The following is a 19,734-nucleotide window of genomic DNA, read 5'->3' as shown; positions in this document are numbered from 1 at the left end:
CACCAGGGTTCACGCATCGCTCTTCCACTTCTCCACCACTCCCTTACCCCTCCCTCACCTCAAATCCACCCTGCTCCCCTACCCTCTCCCTCCTGAGTTTATCACCTCACACCCGTGCCCCCACCCTCTCCACACATATACCTTCCTGCTCTTTTCTAAACAGCACCCCCAGCAGTGAAGGGTGAGTGCCCAAGGTAGCAGAACTAGCCCCTCATAGACCCTCCACCTCCAGCTCCTGATGGAGCTCCTGGATCCCAAGGGGGTGGGGGCGTGGGGGGAGGCAAGAGGAGAGGGCGTGCACTTAACGGAGCAAGCAGGCATGGGGCGGCCTGAAGGCACTACCTTGACTTCGTAGACATTAAGCCCAAGTTCTGCCTTGGGGGTCATGTAGGGGAGGGGAAGGTCACTCTTGGGCAACTGCTCCTGGCCTTTCTCAGAGGCAGTCCCCTGTCCTCTTAGAGCCTCCCACCCTTCCACACACAGAGAGAAAGTATCGAGATCCATGGCTAGATCACGCCCCCTTCCCACAGGGCACTGTGAGCCCACGGTCATAGCTAATAAATCCGCTGCTCCCAGGCACAGCTGACCCTTCTGCAAGCACTTGAGCCAACACAGTCTGTCTTTACCCCAACCTGTGGGGCAGGCAGTGCCAAGGATGGGGGTGACACCCAGGGGTAAAGTCACCGTCCAGTCCTTCTGAGGGTGGTACAGCCCATTCTCTGCTTTCCTACAGGTCATCCACTGCCCCCACCCACCCAGGGACACAAACGGTCTCATCTCTGCACTTTAAAAGTACATTTTTCACAATGCCCCACGAAGGGAGGAGTGTGCACTTCCGATGGGGGAGCCTGCCCTTTCTCAACACCATCCTTTGTTTTCCGGGCAGGTCCTTAGAGTCCCCATTCCCTTCAGAGCCTCAGCCTCCAGTGCTTTGAACCCCTTCCTGTGCTCCCCTGCTAGTGGGCCACACAGGCTACTTCTAAAGAAACAACCAGACAACAGGCACCTCAAGTGTGATCATGTCATGAAAATCACGACCTTGTGAGGAGCCTTCATCCTATTTCTAAAAGCAGGACTAAAAATGAAAAAGAACAATGGAGCAGGGAAGAAGAGCCTTTGGTGGATCGGGAAGGAAACCTCAGGGCCACCCAAGAGAAAAAGCTTTACCAAGACACCTGCTAACAATCTACAAGGCAACAGAAGGAATCCCAAGTACAAGGGCTCCTGGAGGAGCCAGGAGTTGTTCTTCCTCCATCTTTGAGCAGAAGGTTTGCTGGAGGATTCTGACACTAAATGAACCAAGAATCTAAGCAAAAATGTCTTTCTTTTCTGTGGAGGAAGCAACAAAAGGAAAGAGCTGGCTTTACTTACGAAGGACCCCCTGCCCTGTAATAATGGTCTGTGTCTGACTCTCACCCCCTGGGGACCACAGACCACTTTCCCTAGGGATAAATGAACAGACATTAGAAGATGCCCCAGAAAACTAAGATCACAGCATCTGGTCCCATCACTTCGTGGGAAATAGATGGGGAAATAGTGGAAACAGTGTCAGACTTTATTTTTGGGGGTTCCAAAATCACTGCAGATGCTGACTGCAGCCATGAAATTAAAAGACTCTTACTCCTTGGAAGGAAAGTTATGACCAACCTAGATAGCATATTAAAAAGCAGAGACATTACTTTTCCAACCAAGGCGCGTCTAGTCAAGGCTATGGTTTTTCCAGTGGTCATGTATGGATGTGAGAGTTGGACTGTGAAGAAGGCTGATCGCCGAAGAATTGATGCTTTTGAACTGTGGTGTTGGAGAAGACTCTTGAGAGTCCCCTGGACTGCAAGGAGATCCAATCAGTCCATTCTAAAGGAGATCAGTCCTGGGTGTTCATTGGAAGGACTGATGCTAAAGCAGAAATTCCAATACTTTGGCCACCTCATGCGACGAGCTGACTCACTGGAAAAGACTCTGATGCTGGGAGGGATTGGGGGCGGGAGGAGACGGGGACGACAGAGAATGAGATGGCTGGATGGCATCACCGACTCTATGGATGTGAGTTTGAGTGAACGCCGGGAGTTGGTGATGGACAGGGAGGCCTGGTGTGCTTTGATTCATGGGGTCGCAAAGAGTCGGACACGGCTGAGCGACTGAACTGAACTGAACTGAACTGAGGGTATGCCAAGCACTTCCATACACTTGTCTCAGTATATCCCCAGCACAAACCCCGAAGTACATAATATTTTCCCATCTTACACACAAGGAGATGGAAAGTTTAAAGAATCAGATCACTTACCTGAGTTCACAAGCCAGTGGGCTGCCACAGCTGACATACATAGCCACGTCTACTGGTATCAAACCCAGACTCCCCTCCCCGACTCTGTGCAGCACCCTGGCACCTGTTGGGGAGGTGCTCTCACCTTTCAACCCTGATCTGGAAGCCCCAGGTAGAGGGCTGGACATAGGAGTCAGGGCTGCCAAGGAGGGCTATCTATCCTGAGACCCTGAACCTCAGGCAGAGTGATAAACCAAAAAAAAGAAAAACAGTTGATACAGACACATCCCAGACACCTCTTACTCCCCAGGGTACTGCCCCTCTGTTCCCACTGGCTGGATTCCCAGAACTGCCCTGCATTCTGTCCTTTCCCAGCCTCCTTCCTCAGCATACATTTAATTTCTGTGAGCTCCTGCACTTCTTCCTATACTTTCCTTTTGGGTCTACATCTGTTTGTGTTGATTTCTGTTGCTACTGCTCAGAGGACATGATCTCATTCACCACCCATCCAGCCTCCTTCCCCCATCTCTATTTCCCAGAACAGCGCAGACCCTGCAAGCCTGGTTATTCACGCTCCGAAGCTGCCTCTCCCATGGTCGGTCAGGTCTGGGGGTTCACCCCAGGGCCCAGCCCCTGAGACAAGTTTATAAAGGGACAGAAATGAAGATGCAAGCAGCAGAGTGGGACAGACCGAGCAAAACTAAGAGACCAAGGGAAAGGGGGACATTTCCATGTGTTTCAGCCACAGCTAATCCTATCTGTACAATTCAGCAAGGGCAGTTCTTTCTGTCCATGCCACCCACTTCAATCAGCCCCACCAGGACGGAAGGCAAGCTGAGGCCAACCGGTGCCAGGTTCATGGCAGGGCATGCCTGTGTCACCTCCAGAAGGCTGTGTATGTCCGAGCTTTAGGATGGTACATGGAAGTGGGGGGTTCCAAGCTAGGGTGAAGCCACAAGAGGGAAAGGGGAGAGGCTTAGTAGCCAAAGGACAGAGAAGAAATTCAGGGAGACATACGTGTTCAGAGTCTAGGCCTTCCAACCTCGGGAGGAGGCTGGGAATGCCTGAGTCTACACAGTTTCCAAAGCTTGCTCTATTTAGGCAATCTGGGGATTGGAACAGAATGTACAAGGAACGTTAGCTGCAAATGGTTAAGAAGGCTTCTCAGGGAGATTCTCGAATTCTTTCCCTGTAGGAAATAGATTTCTGACACAGAATGGCAAGTACCCAAGGCAAGCTGGCAGGACCGGATCTGACTCAGGGGTAAGGGACACTGGCCAGCACTCAACCAAATTGCAAATAACTTTAATCACCCAATCATTGGCCCCTGGGGCCAACTCAGAACTCAGCAGAGCACCCTGGCTAGAATTAAGTCTAAGATAAGCAAGAAAAAAAGTCACGTGGTGAAAGCATGAGAAAATCTGAAAGAGAGTCAGGATAAAGTCTAAAAATAAGAAGCAGGTGGACATCCCGTCAATGGGCTTCCCCACAGGCAATGTCCTGCCCTTACAGGACTGCCTGGTTCCTGGACAGTGAGGAATTCAAGAAGGATATTGTTGGCTGCAGCAGCTTTATTTATAGATTTTTATTACCCCTTCTCTGTAACAGTTCTCTAACAGACTTGTCACTGTCACTCCACAAATCACCTAAATGTATTTATAATATGAGCTGAATTCTGTGTGTTCCCATAGTAAAGGCAGCGTTTGGCCTTCCTCCCCTCCCCCACCCCATCTAACACTCAGTGGAAGATCTGTCATGATCCTGGGGGTAGCAGGATAGAGGGGAAGATGGAATATAACACTTGCCTTTTAGAGTTTCACAGGCTGGGGCAGCAGCGGTCACAGGTAAGTGAAGCAACCCCAACTACAATATGGAATTGTTTGAGGGGGTCCCCAGAGTACAGTCAGATCACAGAGGAGGGGGCAATTAACTCTGCTTAAAAGATGAAGAAGGTTCCCAGAAGAGGGAAGATCAAAGCTGGTCCATGAGGAATGAATAAGGATTCTCCCAGTAAAAAGCTAGGAGGGGAGACATTTCAAGCAAAGGAATGACATGCAGGTTCCAAGTGAATGGCATGACTGAGAGACAGATTCCACAGGCTTATTAGGAAGGTGACAAAATTTGAGAGATGGGTCTAGAGAGGGAAGCAAGAATCAGTCTGACAAATGCCAAGGTACGGAATGCATACTTGATCCTAAATGCATGGGAAGCAGGATAAGTGAACTGACTGGCTAGAGAGAGAGAAGAGGAAGAATGCACAGTGCCTAGATATGTGACCAAACATTACTCTGGGTGTTTCTCCATGAGGCTATTTTTGGATGGGATAAACATTCAAACAAGCGGACTTAGAGTAAAGCGGATTGCCCTCCATAATGTAAGTGGGCCTCATTTGACCAGTTGAAGGTCTGAATAGAACAAAAAGAATTCTCGAAGAAGAGAGAATCCTTAGGATTCTAACTCGAACATCGGCTCTCCTGAGCCTCCAGTTTGCTAACTTACCCTAGAGATTTTGGATTTGCCAATCTCTATAATCATATAAACCAGTTACTTAAAATAAGTCTCTCTGCAGACACAGAGAACAGACTTGTGGACACAGGCTGCGGGGAGGAAGCAGATGGGACAAACGGAGAGAGGAGCATGGAGACAAACACACTACACCATGAAACAGACAGTCACTGGGAATTCGCTGTATGACTCAGGGAAGTCAAACCAGGGCTCTGTAACAACCTAGAGGGGTGAGAAGGGCTGGGAAGGGGACACATGTATACCTATGGCTGACTCATGTTGATGTATGGCAGAAACCAACACAATATTGTAAAGCAATTATCCTTCAATTAAAAATAAATTTAAAAAAAACAAGTCTTTTTACGTAGGTAGGTAGGTAGGTAGGCAGGCCGGTAAACAGATAGATATACACGTCCTATTGGTTCTGTTTCCTAGGAGAACCCTGACTAATACAGTAAGGAACAAAGACATCTTCCAGACTTCAGGCTAAGACAACACTGCAGCCCAGGCTATCGTCACATGAATACATGTGTGTTCAGAGTCAACACAACGTGATAAACGCCCACTCAAAGTGAGGCCCTGTGCTGCTGTCTCCACCTTTGTTGTGTCATTTAACCCAAGAGCTGACTGTGTATCTCCTCTAAGATGTCCACTGGTCACATCAAAATGAACAGATCTGAACAGAGTCCTCATTCTGTTCACCCCTTTTAAAGCAAATGGCACCACTGAGTTGCCCAAAAATTTTGGGTGTCATCCAAAAGCTGGGAGTCATCCAGTCACTCCCCCTTAGTCAGTCCAGTCCACCTCTAAGTCCTGTCAGTGTAGTCTCCAAAATCCACACCACCTCCATCTGTGTCTTTCCATCACCTCCACCACCATGCCCTCATCTGGTCTGGACAACTGCAGTAACTTCCCTGTAGGTTCCCCACTTCCTCTGCTCCTACTTTCCTCTAAGGCACACCTCCAAGACCATTCTCCCTCCTGTATCAGCCTGAGCTTTTCAAAACATAAACTGGACAATGTCACTTCTCTATTTCAACCCAGCAATGATTTCCCACTGCTTTTTGGATTAAATATACACTCTCTGTGGCCAAGAGGGTCAAACACATCTACTGCATTATCTCATCATGCCCATCACTGCTTGCTTCAAACACTGACCGTGCCCTATCCCCCAAAGACACCCCAACATTTTGGCTCCCTAAGAACCAAATCACTGTTCTTAGGGCCTTGGGATATCTTAGGATGCCTGGCTTCTTCTCCTTATGCAGATCTTGGCATCAATGTTCCCTCCTCAGAGAGGCCTCCCTGATCTCCTTTTCTAAAGTAGAAAATCTCAACACCAGCGCCCACCTGCACCCTCTACTAAAGCACCTGGTCTGTGCCTCCGTAGCTCTCATCACAATTCAGAATTATCTCATTTATCTGTAAGTTTATCTGTTTTCATTTATTTGTCTCCTCCACCCCATCCGTGACACTTGGAATGTAAATTTTATGTGGCACAGACTTTGTCTTGTTCACCACTGTGTCCTCAAAATATAACATGGTAAGTACATTTGAATGAAGAATAAATAAAATAACAAATAACTACCTTCTAAGTTTAGCATCAATATGAAAGAGTGGCTAATTGAAGCAAAGAGGTTAAATAACATGCCCAAGGTCATTCAGCACTAAATGGCAGATCCAGGACTCAACTCCAAGTCTGTCTTACACCAGAAGATGAACTGTCCATCACTCCCCATGGGTGTCTATATTAACCAGTGTTAAGCACACTTTTCAGCTGTAATAGACCCTTTCAGTTCAGTTCAGTTCAGTCGCTCAGTCGTGTCTGACTCTTTGCGACCCCATGAATCACAGCACGCCAGGCCTCCCTGTCCATCACCAACTCCTGGAGTTCACTCAAACTCACGTCCATCGAGTCGGTGATGCCATCCAGCCATCTCATTCTCTGTCGTCCCCTTCTCCTCCTGCCCCCAACCCCTCCGAGCATCAGAGTCTTTTCCAGTGAGTCAACTCTTCGCATGAGGTGGCCAAAGTATTGGAGTTTCAGCTTTCCCATCAGTCCTTCCAATGAACACCCAGGACTGATCTCCTTTAGAAGGGACTGGTTGGATCTCCTTGTAGTCCAAGGGACTGTCAAGAGTCTTCTCAAACACCACAGTTCAAAAGCATCAATTCTTTGGTGCTCAGCTTTCTTCATAGTCCAACTCTCACATCCACACATGACCACTGGAAAAACCATAGCCTGGGGTCACACAGAGTCGAACACGACTGAAGTGACTTAGCAGCAGCAGCAGCAGTAATACAATATTTATTAAACACAAACACCTCTGGTGCACCTGTGATATTCCAGGTATCTTGCTGTGTGGACCATGGCCATTAAATAAGACAGGGGCTGCTTTCCCGGGGGCTTCCCTGGTAGCTCGACCAGTAAAAAAATCTGCCTGCAATGCAAGAGACCTCAGTTCAAGTCCTTGGTTGGGAAGATCCTCTGGAGAAGGGATAGGCTACCCACTCCAATATTCTTAGGCTTCCCTGGTGGCTCAGCTGGTAAGAATCCACCCTCAATGCAGGAGACCTGAGTTCAATTCCTGGGTCGAGGAGACAACCACAGCACACGATGAGGTAGGCAGGATGGGTGTGACCCAGTAACACATTTGGACAGGCCTGTGACTAGCCCAGGGCCAGAAACAAACTCTGTTTTTGCTTTTTGAATGAATACCTTTCCGCTGTTTTGCTTTTTGTTCCTGATTATGCTGGTAACGGAGCTCAAATCTAATCACTCAATGATCATCACTGCTCACACTGTGATATTATTATCAGTTTTCTCTCCATTCTTGAAATACTGTGGGTATCTTTCCCCTATAAAAGGCTATGAATGTTATTCTCCGCATTTTTGCTACCATAAGTGATGCTCTGATAAACATCACTGTCACCTGTTCACAGTGGTCAGTTTATATACTGAAACTAGAAGTGGAAATGCTTGGGGAAAGTTTGTGCTTTTAAAAATGTTGTTTATATGCCAAACTGTCCTCCAGAAAGATTGAAACAAATAAACATTATCAATCTCATCAGTGAAAACTAACATCTCATTTTACTATATATATCCTCAATTATTCATGATGTGGACCATCTTTTCCAGGGCCCAGAGCAGAATACATTCTCCAGAAGCATTCACTGAAGGAAAGTGCCAGCATTTGTAATTTTCCTACTAGGAACTCCCTACTCATATCCTTTGTCCATTTTCCCACTATTTGGCTTTTCCTTATTCTTTGCAAAAGCGCTTTATAGCTCATGAATATTAGCAACGTGCTTGCTATATACGCTGAACTTTTTTCAGCTTACCATTTATCTTTAAACTTTACGGTGGAATCTTCTTTCTAGACAGAAAATTTAAGCTTTTAAGCTTAAAACACTTAAGAAAACATTTATTCTATAGCAGAATTTTTCAACATTGGAACCACCGACATTCGGGTGGGATAATTCTTTGTGTTGGGGCTCTCCAGGACATTGTAGAGTGTTTAGCAGCCTTCCGGTCCTCTACCCACTACATGCCAGTAGCACCCTTCAAGTTGAGACAAATAAAAAAATGTCTCTAAACATTGTCAAAATCCTCCAAAGGCTAAGTCATCCCTGGTTGAAAACTGCTGCTTTGTGGTTTCTGACTTCAGTAGTGTGCTCATAAAGTCTAGTTCCACTTCACAGTTTTTAAAAGTGACCCACTGTATTTTCGTCTTGCCCTCCATGGTTTTATTTTTCACAGTTAAGTCTTCAATCCATATGGAATACACTTTGGCATAAGAAGAGAGCTAAGAAACGAAATATTATGACTGCATTGAACTTACCCCTGGGAAAAGGCAGCCCCACCATGTGCGTAGCTCTTGATATGCGAGACATTTAATAATCCCAATGTACAAAGTTATATGACACCTCAAAGAGTGAAGAGTCGCACCTGTCACCCAACAGTTGGCATGGAGTTGGCCAAGATGGCCAAGACACTTGCAGGCTCATCTTCCCACAGCTTCAGCAAGTCTCTACTGGGTTTAAAGAAGATGTGTTCAATAAATGTTGGTCGAATGGGACAACTATTTTAGTAATATGTTTGCTAGTGGCTATTTTACCACTTACATAATCAACATCACCTGAAATCAACAACACACCACTCAGTTCTGGAGTTTGGAAAATTCTCAATGATTTTCCATTTTAGTAGGAAAGAAAACACCAGCGTGAAAGGTTAACTTTGTATTTCACTGTCCTTGGTTTGAGTTTTGTGTACTTTCTAATATATTTTTTAAAACATTAATTATCCTTTTAAAAAATCCTATTAGATTTCTATAGAATTTAATGAATATAGTGGGCTCCCTCTAGTGGTCACAGAAAAATCTTCAAATCCCAACGGTCAATACATAGCTAAACCTCAAGACCTTTATTTATAGGTCACAGTATATTTTATAATTAATAGGTTCAGAGTGGCTGGACAATGCCTTAAGAGAAGACTTCTAATTATTTTCTTCCATCCATCAGTGGATCTACAAATTGGTTTCATAAGATCACTGTCTAAAACTATGGTTATCATCTTCCCTTCTAAATCCCTCTTTGGGGATTTCCTGTTTCTGTTCAGGATATCTCCCTCCCCCGGGCTTGAAGCTTTGGGTATCTTTGTTCCCTCCAGTGCCCATCCATCCTGTTTGTGAGCTCTGTCCACCACATGGCCCAGTGCCTCTCACAGCTGTTCCCTGCCATCAACTCTCATGGCCCTCATTCAAGTTCTCATGACCTCTCCTCCAAGGGAATCATTCAGCAGATATTTATCATCCCTCTTTCATACTCCAGCACTGTTCTAGGCTCAGGGGATGCGTTGGGCAGCAAGGCAAGACCGGCCTCATCCTAAGCACCCTCTCAGTGGGTGATGCGATCCAGTTCATCCACCACACTGTGTTTATAGTCCTCCTCTTAAAGCTGGACTCTGCTGACACACCTTCAAACTGTCTCCCATGTAACGAAGCCCACATCCCTCCATAATCAAGACCCACCCTCACTGCCTTCCAACCAAACAGAGTTCCCTGATATTCCCAGAGCTCCCCTCTGCCTCTGCTCAGGCTGCCAGACCTTGTGGAACGTGTCCCCAGTCCTAGATGGCTAAGATGCCAACAAGTCTTCAAAACCCTGCCCAACTGTCATCTCCCCCCCCAGGTCTCCTTGATCTGAGTTGATCTCTCCCTTCTTTTAATTTCTCTGGGACTTTTTCCCTCCAACAACTGGGTCTGCAAGTCCTCTAACAATCTCAGTCAGTATCACCCGTAGGACAAACACAAAACTGGGGGTAGAGAGAGATGAATGAATGAGCAAATGAATGAATTCTCCAGGGAATTCTGGCAAAAAAAAAAAAATCAGACACACAAATTATCTTCTTCAACTTTATACAGTGTGAATAGCGGGATAAACTGCCATTAAGCTACTTAGTTTTACCATAAACACACGTCCAAGAGGATTTAACAAGTTAAAAAAAAGTATCAGTTTAAAAATTCTACAAATAAGAAATAACTCGAAGGGGATTGCAACTTTTTGCTTCAAAGTACAATAAGCAAGTTCCTAAACCAACTAATACAGTAAACAGGCTGAACAAAGTAACTCTGACCATTTATGTTCCGCTCTGTGACATTTGCCATAAAATGTATCAGGTTTTATATCACTTCCCCATTGAACTTCATGCTCTCCTAAGCAGTTTCATTCCTCTGCTTAAACTTCCAAACATCTTCACAGACCAGCTAATTTCTAACTCTGATTAATCTGCTTATTAATTTCTGGAAAGTCACCCTACACTGCAGGCGCAGTGCCTGTCATTTGGAAACCACATGCCATACCTCTGGGATATTATGCAAGGACACAAAAAGGCACAAAAAGGAAATGAAAACTATTAACTGTTTTTCTGAAAAACTCCTAATACTCTCCAGGGCAGGTTGAGCCCAGTTAAAAACCAGTGCAAACTGTACGGAGCTCCATGTTTGGCATGATGAGGTCTTTCATATGCCATTAGTGGCTGACAAGAGTTCATGGGCCACAGGTTTTCTTTCCCTTTCCAGTTCCCTACTTCTGGGCTCTGTCACTAGCATTTTCTCACCACGTCCCAGAAGAACATGCCAAGAAAGTCTGCCAGGCCTTTGTCGTTTCCCTCTAGAATATTCCCAGCCAACTGCCAACTCTGAATCTCCTTCTCCCTATCTTTCAGCCCTGACTGACATCGGTGAAAATCAGGAAGAGGCTGCACACAGTGGATCTGGCCTGGCCTGGAGGTAAGGGATCTGGGTTCCTAACCACCAACTCACTTTCAAGAAGCAGTGCCAGGCCCTGTTACAAACTCTCTACAAGCTCATTCAGTCCTGCATGATTCCATGAGGTAGGTACTATTAGAAACCCCACTTCACAGAATGAAAATCTGAAGCAACAGGAGGTCATGGAGTTGGTAAGGGACAAAGAATTTGAATCAGGCAGTCTGGGTCCAAAATTCAAGTGTTTGATCACTGAGCCACACTGTCTGTTGGACCAGTTCAACAGATGGACAAGACTTACGTGCTTGAAGTAGAGGCAAATCCCTTGTCAAACCTGGGGTCCCTGCTGAGGAGCTCCTGGACACGTCCGGCCAGCTGCCTCCAGAAGCAGGACTAATGTGGTTATCTATTACTTGTGTCTACCCAGCTACACCCCTTTTCTCTTTTTCTGAGAACAGCACCCTAATTCTCCTTGAGGTAACCACCCTTTCCCACTCTCAGCCCACATGGTTCTGGTAGCGTCAACCCTCCCCCACACCAGCCTGCCCTCAGGTCAAAGAATGGTCACATGACCCACACCTGGCCAATCAATGTGTCACATTCTCCAGGCACAGAAATTAGTTCAGGGACAGGCATCTGCCCCAAGCCAGCAAATCAGGATCAACTCTGGGACTTCTTTCTTTAATCATGGTAAAACATAGACAAAGTTTAAATAACTATTTTAACCACTTAAAAGTGCACAATTTCATGGCATTTAATGCATTCACAGTGTTGTATAACCATTACCACTATCCATTTTCCAGAACTTTTCCATCTTTCCAAATGTAAACTCCGTACCCAGCAACAATGCATGCTAAGTCACTTCAGTCGTGTCCGACTCTTTGCGACCCCATGAACTATAGCCCACCGGCTCCTCTGTCCATAGGATTCTCCAGGCAAGAACACTGGAGTGGGTTGCCTTGCCCTCCTCCTGCAGGGGTCTTCCCGACCCAGGGACTGAACCCGCCACTCTTCCATCTCCTGCATTGGCAGGTGTGGGTTCTTTACCACTATTGCCAGCTGAGAAGCCCAGTTAGCAACAATAACTCCCTGTATTAGTCTGCTGGGCTATCAAAACTAAGTACCACAGTTTGGGTGACTTAAACAACAGAAACCTATTTTCTCACAATTCCGGAAGTTATAAGTCAGAGATCAAGGAGTCAGCACGGTTGGTTTCTGCTGAGGCTTCTCTCCTTGGCGTGTAGATGGCCATCTTCTCCCTGACTTCATGGCATCTTCCTTCTGTAAGTGTCTGCGCCCCAATCACCTCTTACAAGGACACCAGTCCTAGTGGATGAGGGCCCACCCTAATGGCTGCACTTTATCTTATCTGCTTCTTTAAAGACCTCCATCTCAAATACAGTCATATTTTAAGAGGTACTATTGCGTAGGGGGTGAGGGGGGTAAGCACTTGAACATATGAATTTGGGGAGGATAAAATTCAGCCCATAACACTCCCCATTCCTCAATGCTGCTGTCTTTGAGAATGGGGAATGCTCTACCTGCTGGGGTTGCTCAGAAGGTCTGATCTACTGCTGGGGCCATTAGTGGCCACCTTCTCACCCCAAGGAGATGGTGTCTGAAAATGACACAGGGAAGAGCTGGGAGATGGAGAGAAACCCCTGAACCCAGATATATCTGACCTCTACTCTACCTCTAACCTCTCCATTCCAGTTGTATGAGCTAATATGTTTCCTCTTTGTTTCTTCGTTTTAACATAATTAAAAGAGCTAGTTAACACAAGGAGCTTTTACACCAGAATGGCCCATATGTCCAGGAGGTGCAGGCCGTACCTACATGGCAGCTGTTCAAGTGGCAGAGTCTAGAGTCAAATCCAGGCCTCTCAGGGTCTAGGGTGCCAGTCCCGACCCATCCCTTGGGATGCTCACGTGTTCACAGCACAGTGGGGACCAGGTGGTGCCCAAGTCTCCCACAGAGGTGACTTTCGGACCACCCCCTGCCATTGCCCTTCCTGCAACATTCCAGAGTTGCTGCTCTGGGAAGAGAGCTCCCCAAACAGACGGAGGGCTCCTGTCCTTTCGGCCCAGTGACCTAAAGCCCTGCAGCAGTTCCTCCCTTGTGATGGGTTTCAGTACAGAGCAAGAGGAAGGTAGGGGACAGGGCAAGAAACAGGCCTCCTTCCCACCAACACTTCCTTGAAGGACAGACTGTAAGAACACAGGATGGGAAACAACTCAGATATCCTTGGGGTGGGAGGACTGGCCAGGTACCTCATAGGACTGCCCAACAGCTTGAAAGGATTCCTCACTTAACCCAAAATGAGGCAGCACTGCTCTCTGATTCATGGACTGATTCAGATCATCTCAGAGGGAAACTGCAAAGCAAGAAGGCAACACAGGGAAAACATATTTGCATAAAACCAAGAGGGGAGCTACTGACTGAAAGGGATCCCAGTTTAGTTCAGTTCAGTTCAGTCACTCAGTCGTGCCCGACTCTTTGCGACCCCATGAATCACAGCACGCCAGGCCTCCCTGTCCATCACCAACTCCCGGAGTTCACTCAAACTCACGTCCATCGAGTCGGTGATGCCATCCAGCCATCTCATTCTCTGTCGTCCCCTTCTCCTCCCGCCCCCAACCTTTCCCAGCATCAGAGTATCTTCCAGTGAGTCAGCTCTTCACATGAGGTGGCCAAAGTATTGCAGTTTCAGCCTTAGCATCAGTCCTTCCAATGAACACCCAGGATTGATCGTCTTTAGAATGGACTGGTTGGATCTCCTTGCAGTCCAAGGGACTCTCAAGAGTCTTCTCCAACACCACAGTTCAAAAGCATCAATTCTTCGGCGATCAGCTTTCTTCACAGTCCAACTCTCACATCCATACATGACCACAGGAAAAACCATAGCCTTGACTAGACGGACCTTTGTTGGAAAAGTATTATCTCTGCTTTTTAATATCTAAATGACCTCAAAAACTGAGCTGTCCAACTCTATAGCAACCAGCCACACACGGCAACTTAAGTTAAGGTTAAACAAGCTTTTGTAAAATTTAAGTGCAGTCAATTTACAAGGTTGTGCTAATCTCTATTGTATAGTAAAGTGACTCAGTCACACACACACACACACATTCTTTTTTGATATTCTTTTCCATTATGGCTTATTTATAATGCTATACATTAGGACCTTGTTTATCCATTCTAAAACAAACATTTTAAATTCAGTGTGTCAGTTATAGTAGCCACATTTCAGGTGTTTGATAGTCCCATGTGGCTAGCAGTAGCTGCTATATTAGCAGAGAGAAAGAACATTTCCATCATCACAGAAAGTTTTATTGGAAAGGACAGCTCAAAAGGACCTCAGCAAATGGGGAAAGGGCCCCTGGAAAGGGGAGCAGGAGAAACAGGGCAGGAAAGGGGGAGGGGAGTTATTTTTCACTGTAATCTTTTGCAGTACTTGTAGTACACACATTACTTTCCTATTCAAAAATAAACCTTTTAAAATTTTAAACACATTTTAAAACCTTCAAGTACTTAAGTAACATAAGAAAAGAAGATACTGGAATCACCAGGGACACGGGTAAGCCACATGAATCTACAGCCTGGAGCTCTCTGCTGAAGGAAGAGAAGTCTCTTCTGGGGCAGGTGTATGAGAAACAGCAGCATCAGGGGGCTCCTAGGCAGCAGCCCCACACACCTGATTCACACCTGGTGGTGCCGGAAGCTCCTGTGTCCCTTACATTTTGATCATCTCAGCAACTTCATAATTAGAATGATTAATAGTCCCATTTATTTTAGTTTCCTGAGGCTGCCACAACCAATGACCACAAACAGGGTGACTTAACATGACAGAAACCTATTCTCTCACGGTTCTGGAGGTCAGAAGTCCGAAATCAAGGGGTTGGCAGGGCTAGTTCCTTCTGAAAGCTCTGAGGGAGAATTGCATCCATGCCTCTCTCCTGTTTCTGTGGCTGCTGACAATCCTGGGTTTTCCTGGGCTTGCAGAAGCATCACTCTGCCCTCTGCCTCCATCTTCCCATGGACTTCTCCTCTGGGTGTTTCTGTGTCTCAAATCGCTTAAACCTCTGTGTCTTATAAGAACATTCATCATTGGTTTGGGGGCCTACTCTAAATCCTGGATGACCTCATCTCAAGATCCTTAATTATGTCTGCAATGACCCTATTTCCATGTAAGGTCACATTTACAAGGATCAGGGGTTAGGACTGGGACGTATCTTCTGGGGGGACACAATTCAACTTCAGCTATATTGTTTAATAGACAAAGAGTTCAAGGGCCTCTCACTTGCCTGGGGTCACAGGGCTAGTTCAGAGCACAGTTCTGCCAGTCATCCCACCACTGACTCCAGTAAGAGAAGAATCTTGACCTTCCAACCCAAAGCCTACCCCTCCTTTCAGCCTCAGAGCTCCCCGAGCACCCACTTCACAATGGGCAATACACACAGAGGAGCCCCCCCCTTCTCTGGCCTGGCTTATCTGCCTGCTGCATCCTAGGATCTGACAAAAGACCACACTGTCCCCTAGGCCGTGGGAAGAAACTGGGCCCAGGGGATCCGTGGGCATCTCAAATGAGATGGGGATCCAAGTTACAGAGGGTAGTCTCCATGTCCAGACGCCAAAATTCTGGAGGACAGATCAGAGCCAGAGAGAAAGGGAATCAGTTAAGGCTTCTGGTATTGGAGGAAAAGGACTTTGTGCTTCTTATGGCAGAGGCGAATGTGCTAGCCTACAGGGTTTCACACTGATACAAGGTTCTAGTATGAAGGGCTCAGATCAATCCTCCAGCTCAAGATGACAGGAGAGAAAAAGCAAATGTGGACAAGGGTGTGCACTGGGGCCTGACACAGGCTGTGATGCCACAGCCCCTGGGCTATGCTGACCTCACCTGCCAGGATGGCCTGGTTACAGCCACAAGCCCCTCGGACAATGAATGACAGCACAGTGATGACCGGAGAGGAAGGCAAGTCACCATGCTTCTGACCAGGCTTTCAGCCTCCATGCTCACACAAGAGACCTTCTTGGTGGGTCAGGAGTCCCTGAGGGAAGACAGGACACAAGACTGCCTCCAGGTCCTGACCTTTGACCTGTATTTCCTCCACAACGTCAAAAAAGCCTGCAGAGCCCACTCCAGTATTGGAATCCTTTACTGATACAAACAGTGAATGGCTGACCAAGATTTGGACCTGGTTTGGATATGTTTGGGAGCTCCATGTCCCCTCACTGCCTCCCTTCTCCCTCTCCACCTATCATCTGTATCGATGATTTTCAAAGTTTCAGTCAGCAACCCACAGCAAGGAACCCATTTCACACGGGCAACTGCAAATATAAATAGCTAAAACAAAAACTTCAATATTTTTATTCCATTCTTCGCTAGTTCAAAATTTCAGAACACTGGCTACAACCCACATAACTGATTTCAAGTCATATATATGCACTGTGACTCCCAGGTTTGTTGGTTTCTTTTTGGCCACACTGCTCAGCTTGTGGGCTTTTAGTTCCCCAACCAGGGATTGAACTTAGGCCCTCAGCGGTAAGAGTGCTGAGTCCTAACCACTGGATCACCAGGGAATTCCCAGTCACTCCTAGTTTTTAAAAATCTCATCTACATAATTCACATGATTTTACATTCATACGATACTCAGAAAAAACAAGGAAGGAAGAAACAGGATTATTTTATACATTTTGCAGATCAGCCAGAAATTCATTGATGGAACTGAAATTTTTTCCCCCATTGAATTGCAACTTCTGACTTCCTGATCTGCTCATGATGTCATTTCTTATGATGTCCTTTTCCATCCTATTAAAATCTCAGAAAGAAAGTGAAAATGAAGTCACTCAGTAATGTTTGACTCTTTGAGACCCCATGGACTGTAGCCTGACAGGCTCCTCTGTCCATGCGATTTTCCAGGCAAGAATACTGGAGTGGATTGCCATTTCCTTCTCAGAATTCCTATCAAGGCTAGTTCAAGCTCAACTCCCACTGGGTCCCCAGAGACTGAATGTCCACAGCACAAGTCTACTTTTGTACAAATCTCAGGGCATCTCCCAACCTGGAGATAATAACCATCAGTAAGCTTAGTTTCTGAGCCAGGTGAAATGGCTTCAGAAATGCCAAGTAATTTGTCTAGTGAAAGGCATGATAGCAAGGAATAGGGCACCTGGGTTCAGCTCCTATGTTCTCTCACCTTGTCTGGCATAGTGAGATGTCTGGGAAATGTTATGATTTTTCACTCACTCACTGGTACTATACACTGTTTTATGAGAGGATAAGTTTAAGCCCTGAAAACAGTGGGGCTGAGACTATATCCTAAATTCTCAATCATAATATGTGCAGAGCTCTAATATGGACAACCAGAAGACCTAATATGGATCAGGATTTGAGTCACATGGACTGCTGCTGCTGCTGCTCTTGCTGCTAAGTCACTTCAGTCGTGTCCGACTCCGTGTGACCCCATCGACGGAAGCCCACCAGGCTCCCCCGTCCCTGGGATTCTCCAGGAAAGAACACTGGAGTCACATGGACTAGGAACCAACATATCCTCAATTCTAGTCACAGCCACCCTGGTCGATACCACCAAAATCCAAGAGACATGATTATTTGAACAAATGAGGCCATTTTACAGCTCCTTTCCTCCTCCTCTACCATTATTCCCTCTATATTCCCCTTAGGTTTGAAACAGAGCTAAGAACACAAAGTTAACACTGTGGGGATGGTTCATGCTTGTTTCTCCAGCTTTAAAAAGGCATGGGTGTTACTTTCCTAGCATTTGAGCCTTCATTATTAGTCATCTCAAAGAGTTTTTAGCTCCTCCACCAATACCACTGTCCTTATCTAACCAAGTCAGTTAATTTTGCCTGAATATTTATGACACATTTACTGCTGAAGATGTAGGAAGAAAGGATGACCCACAAGGTACCATAGATAGCCTGAAACCTGAGATGATTCTCTTGACCATGGCTTTGGCAGGTTTGAGCAGACAGGAGAGAGAAGGCCAGGTCTCTAGAAGTCAGCAGCCAGCAAGGGTTGAACATCCACTTACCTGGGGGGCAGACACAGTCTGTCGGTGCTTCTCGAACTGTCCGGAGCTTGACTGGTCCCTCCAACTTCTGAATCAGGAAGAGAAGGGAGGAAAAATAAGAATGAGTTTCGGACAACATGGGGTAGAAGTGGAAAAACCATAAAAAGCCAATATGTGAAAGATCTACAGTGTCGGTGCTGGTGCGCTCAAGAACAGCTTTTAAAGGATCATTAAATTCTATAGGCAGGTTTAGAACGGGAGGAGAAATAGAAACAAACACTCAGCAATTACTCGGGAGTCCTTGAACAGAGAGTGGCAGGTTTCTGCTTTGTAACGTTTTCAAATATAAATCTGGGAATGACAAAGGGACCTGCAGTCCCTGGTATGAAGACAGGAGGGCAGAGCAGAGGGAGGCCAGGTAGGGCCAATCAAAACTTACTTCTGTAGGAGTTTTACAGTTTCTGGTCTTATATCAAGTCTTAATCTAAATTAATCAATCTTAATTAATCCACTTTTAGTGTATCTTTGTCAAAGATAAGGTACCCACAGGTGGACAGATTTATCTCTGGACTTTCTATTGTTCCATTGGCCTATATTTTTGCTTTTGTGCTAATACCATACTATCTTGATGACTGTAGTATAGTCTGAAGCCAGGAAGGTTGAGTCCTCCAGCTCCATTCTTCTTTCTCAAGATTGCTTTGGCAATTCAGTCTTTTGTGTTTCCATACTAATTGTGAAATTTGTTGTTATAGTTCTGTGAAAAATGCCATTGGTAATTTGATAGGGATTGCACTGTATCTGTGGATTGCATTTAGTAGTAGAGTCATTTTCAATATTGACTCTTGGTGGAAATGTAAATTGATATAGCCACTATGGAAGACCATATGAAGACTCCTTTAAAAAGTAGGAACAAAACTACCATATGACCCGTCAATCCTACTACTAGGCATATACCCTGAAGAAACTAAAATTGAAAAAGACACATGTACCCTAAAGTTCATTGCAGCACTATTTACAATAGCTAGGATATGGAAGCAACCTAGATGTCCATCGACAGATAAATGGATAAAGAAGCTATGATACATATATACAATGGAATATTACCCAGCCATTAAAGGGAACACATCTGAGTCATTTCTAATGAGATGGATGAACCTATAGCCTATTATACATGGTGAAGTAAGTCAGAAAGAGAAAAACAAATATCATATATTAATGCATATATATGCAATCTAGAAAGATAGTACTGATGAACCTATTTGCAGGGTAGCAGTGGAAATGCAAACAAAGAGAACACACATGGATGTGGGAAGTGGGGAGGAAGGAGAGGGTGTGATGAATGGAGAGAGTATGGAAACATATACACTACCCTATGTAAAAAAGATAGCCAATGGGAAATTGCTGTATGACTCAAGGAACTCAAACCAGGGCTCTGTAACACCCTAGAGGGGTGGAAAGCGGGTGGCAGGGAGTTTCATGAGTGAGGGGACATATGTGTACCCATGACTGACTCATGTTGCTTTATGGCAGAAACCAACACAATATTGTAAAGCAATTATCGTTCAATTAAAAATAAATAAATTTTAAAAAAGCTTACTCATAATAGCTATCCCTGATCCAGAGACCACCCCTATTGAACCTCAAGGAACCCCAAAGCCCCCTGGCTGCA

The 19,734-nt window shown here is 45.7% G+C and overlaps 1 protein-coding gene across 1 annotated transcript in view; it reads right to left on the bottom strand.

Annotated features, from left to right (window-relative positions):
- The window catches only part of COL23A1 (collagen type XXIII alpha 1 chain), a 407,070-nt gene that overhangs the window by 359,636 nt on the left and 27,700 nt on the right, over positions 1-19,734 (bottom strand). Inside the window, exon 2 of the mRNA XM_055428719.2 lies at positions 18,087-18,153. Within this exon, the coding sequence (XP_055284694.1) occupies positions 18,087-18,153 (67 nt within the window). The remainder of the gene's footprint in view (positions 1-18,086; positions 18,154-19,734) is intronic.

Source organism: Moschus berezovskii, chromosome 8 (genome assembly GCF_049115385.1).
Source record: "Moschus berezovskii isolate FMDL1 chromosome 8, NW_MosBer_1.0, whole genome shotgun sequence".
Classification (NCBI taxonomy): domain Eukaryota; kingdom Metazoa; phylum Chordata; class Mammalia; order Artiodactyla; family Moschidae; genus Moschus; species Moschus berezovskii.
This window is presented reverse-complemented; position numbering and strand designations above follow the sequence as displayed.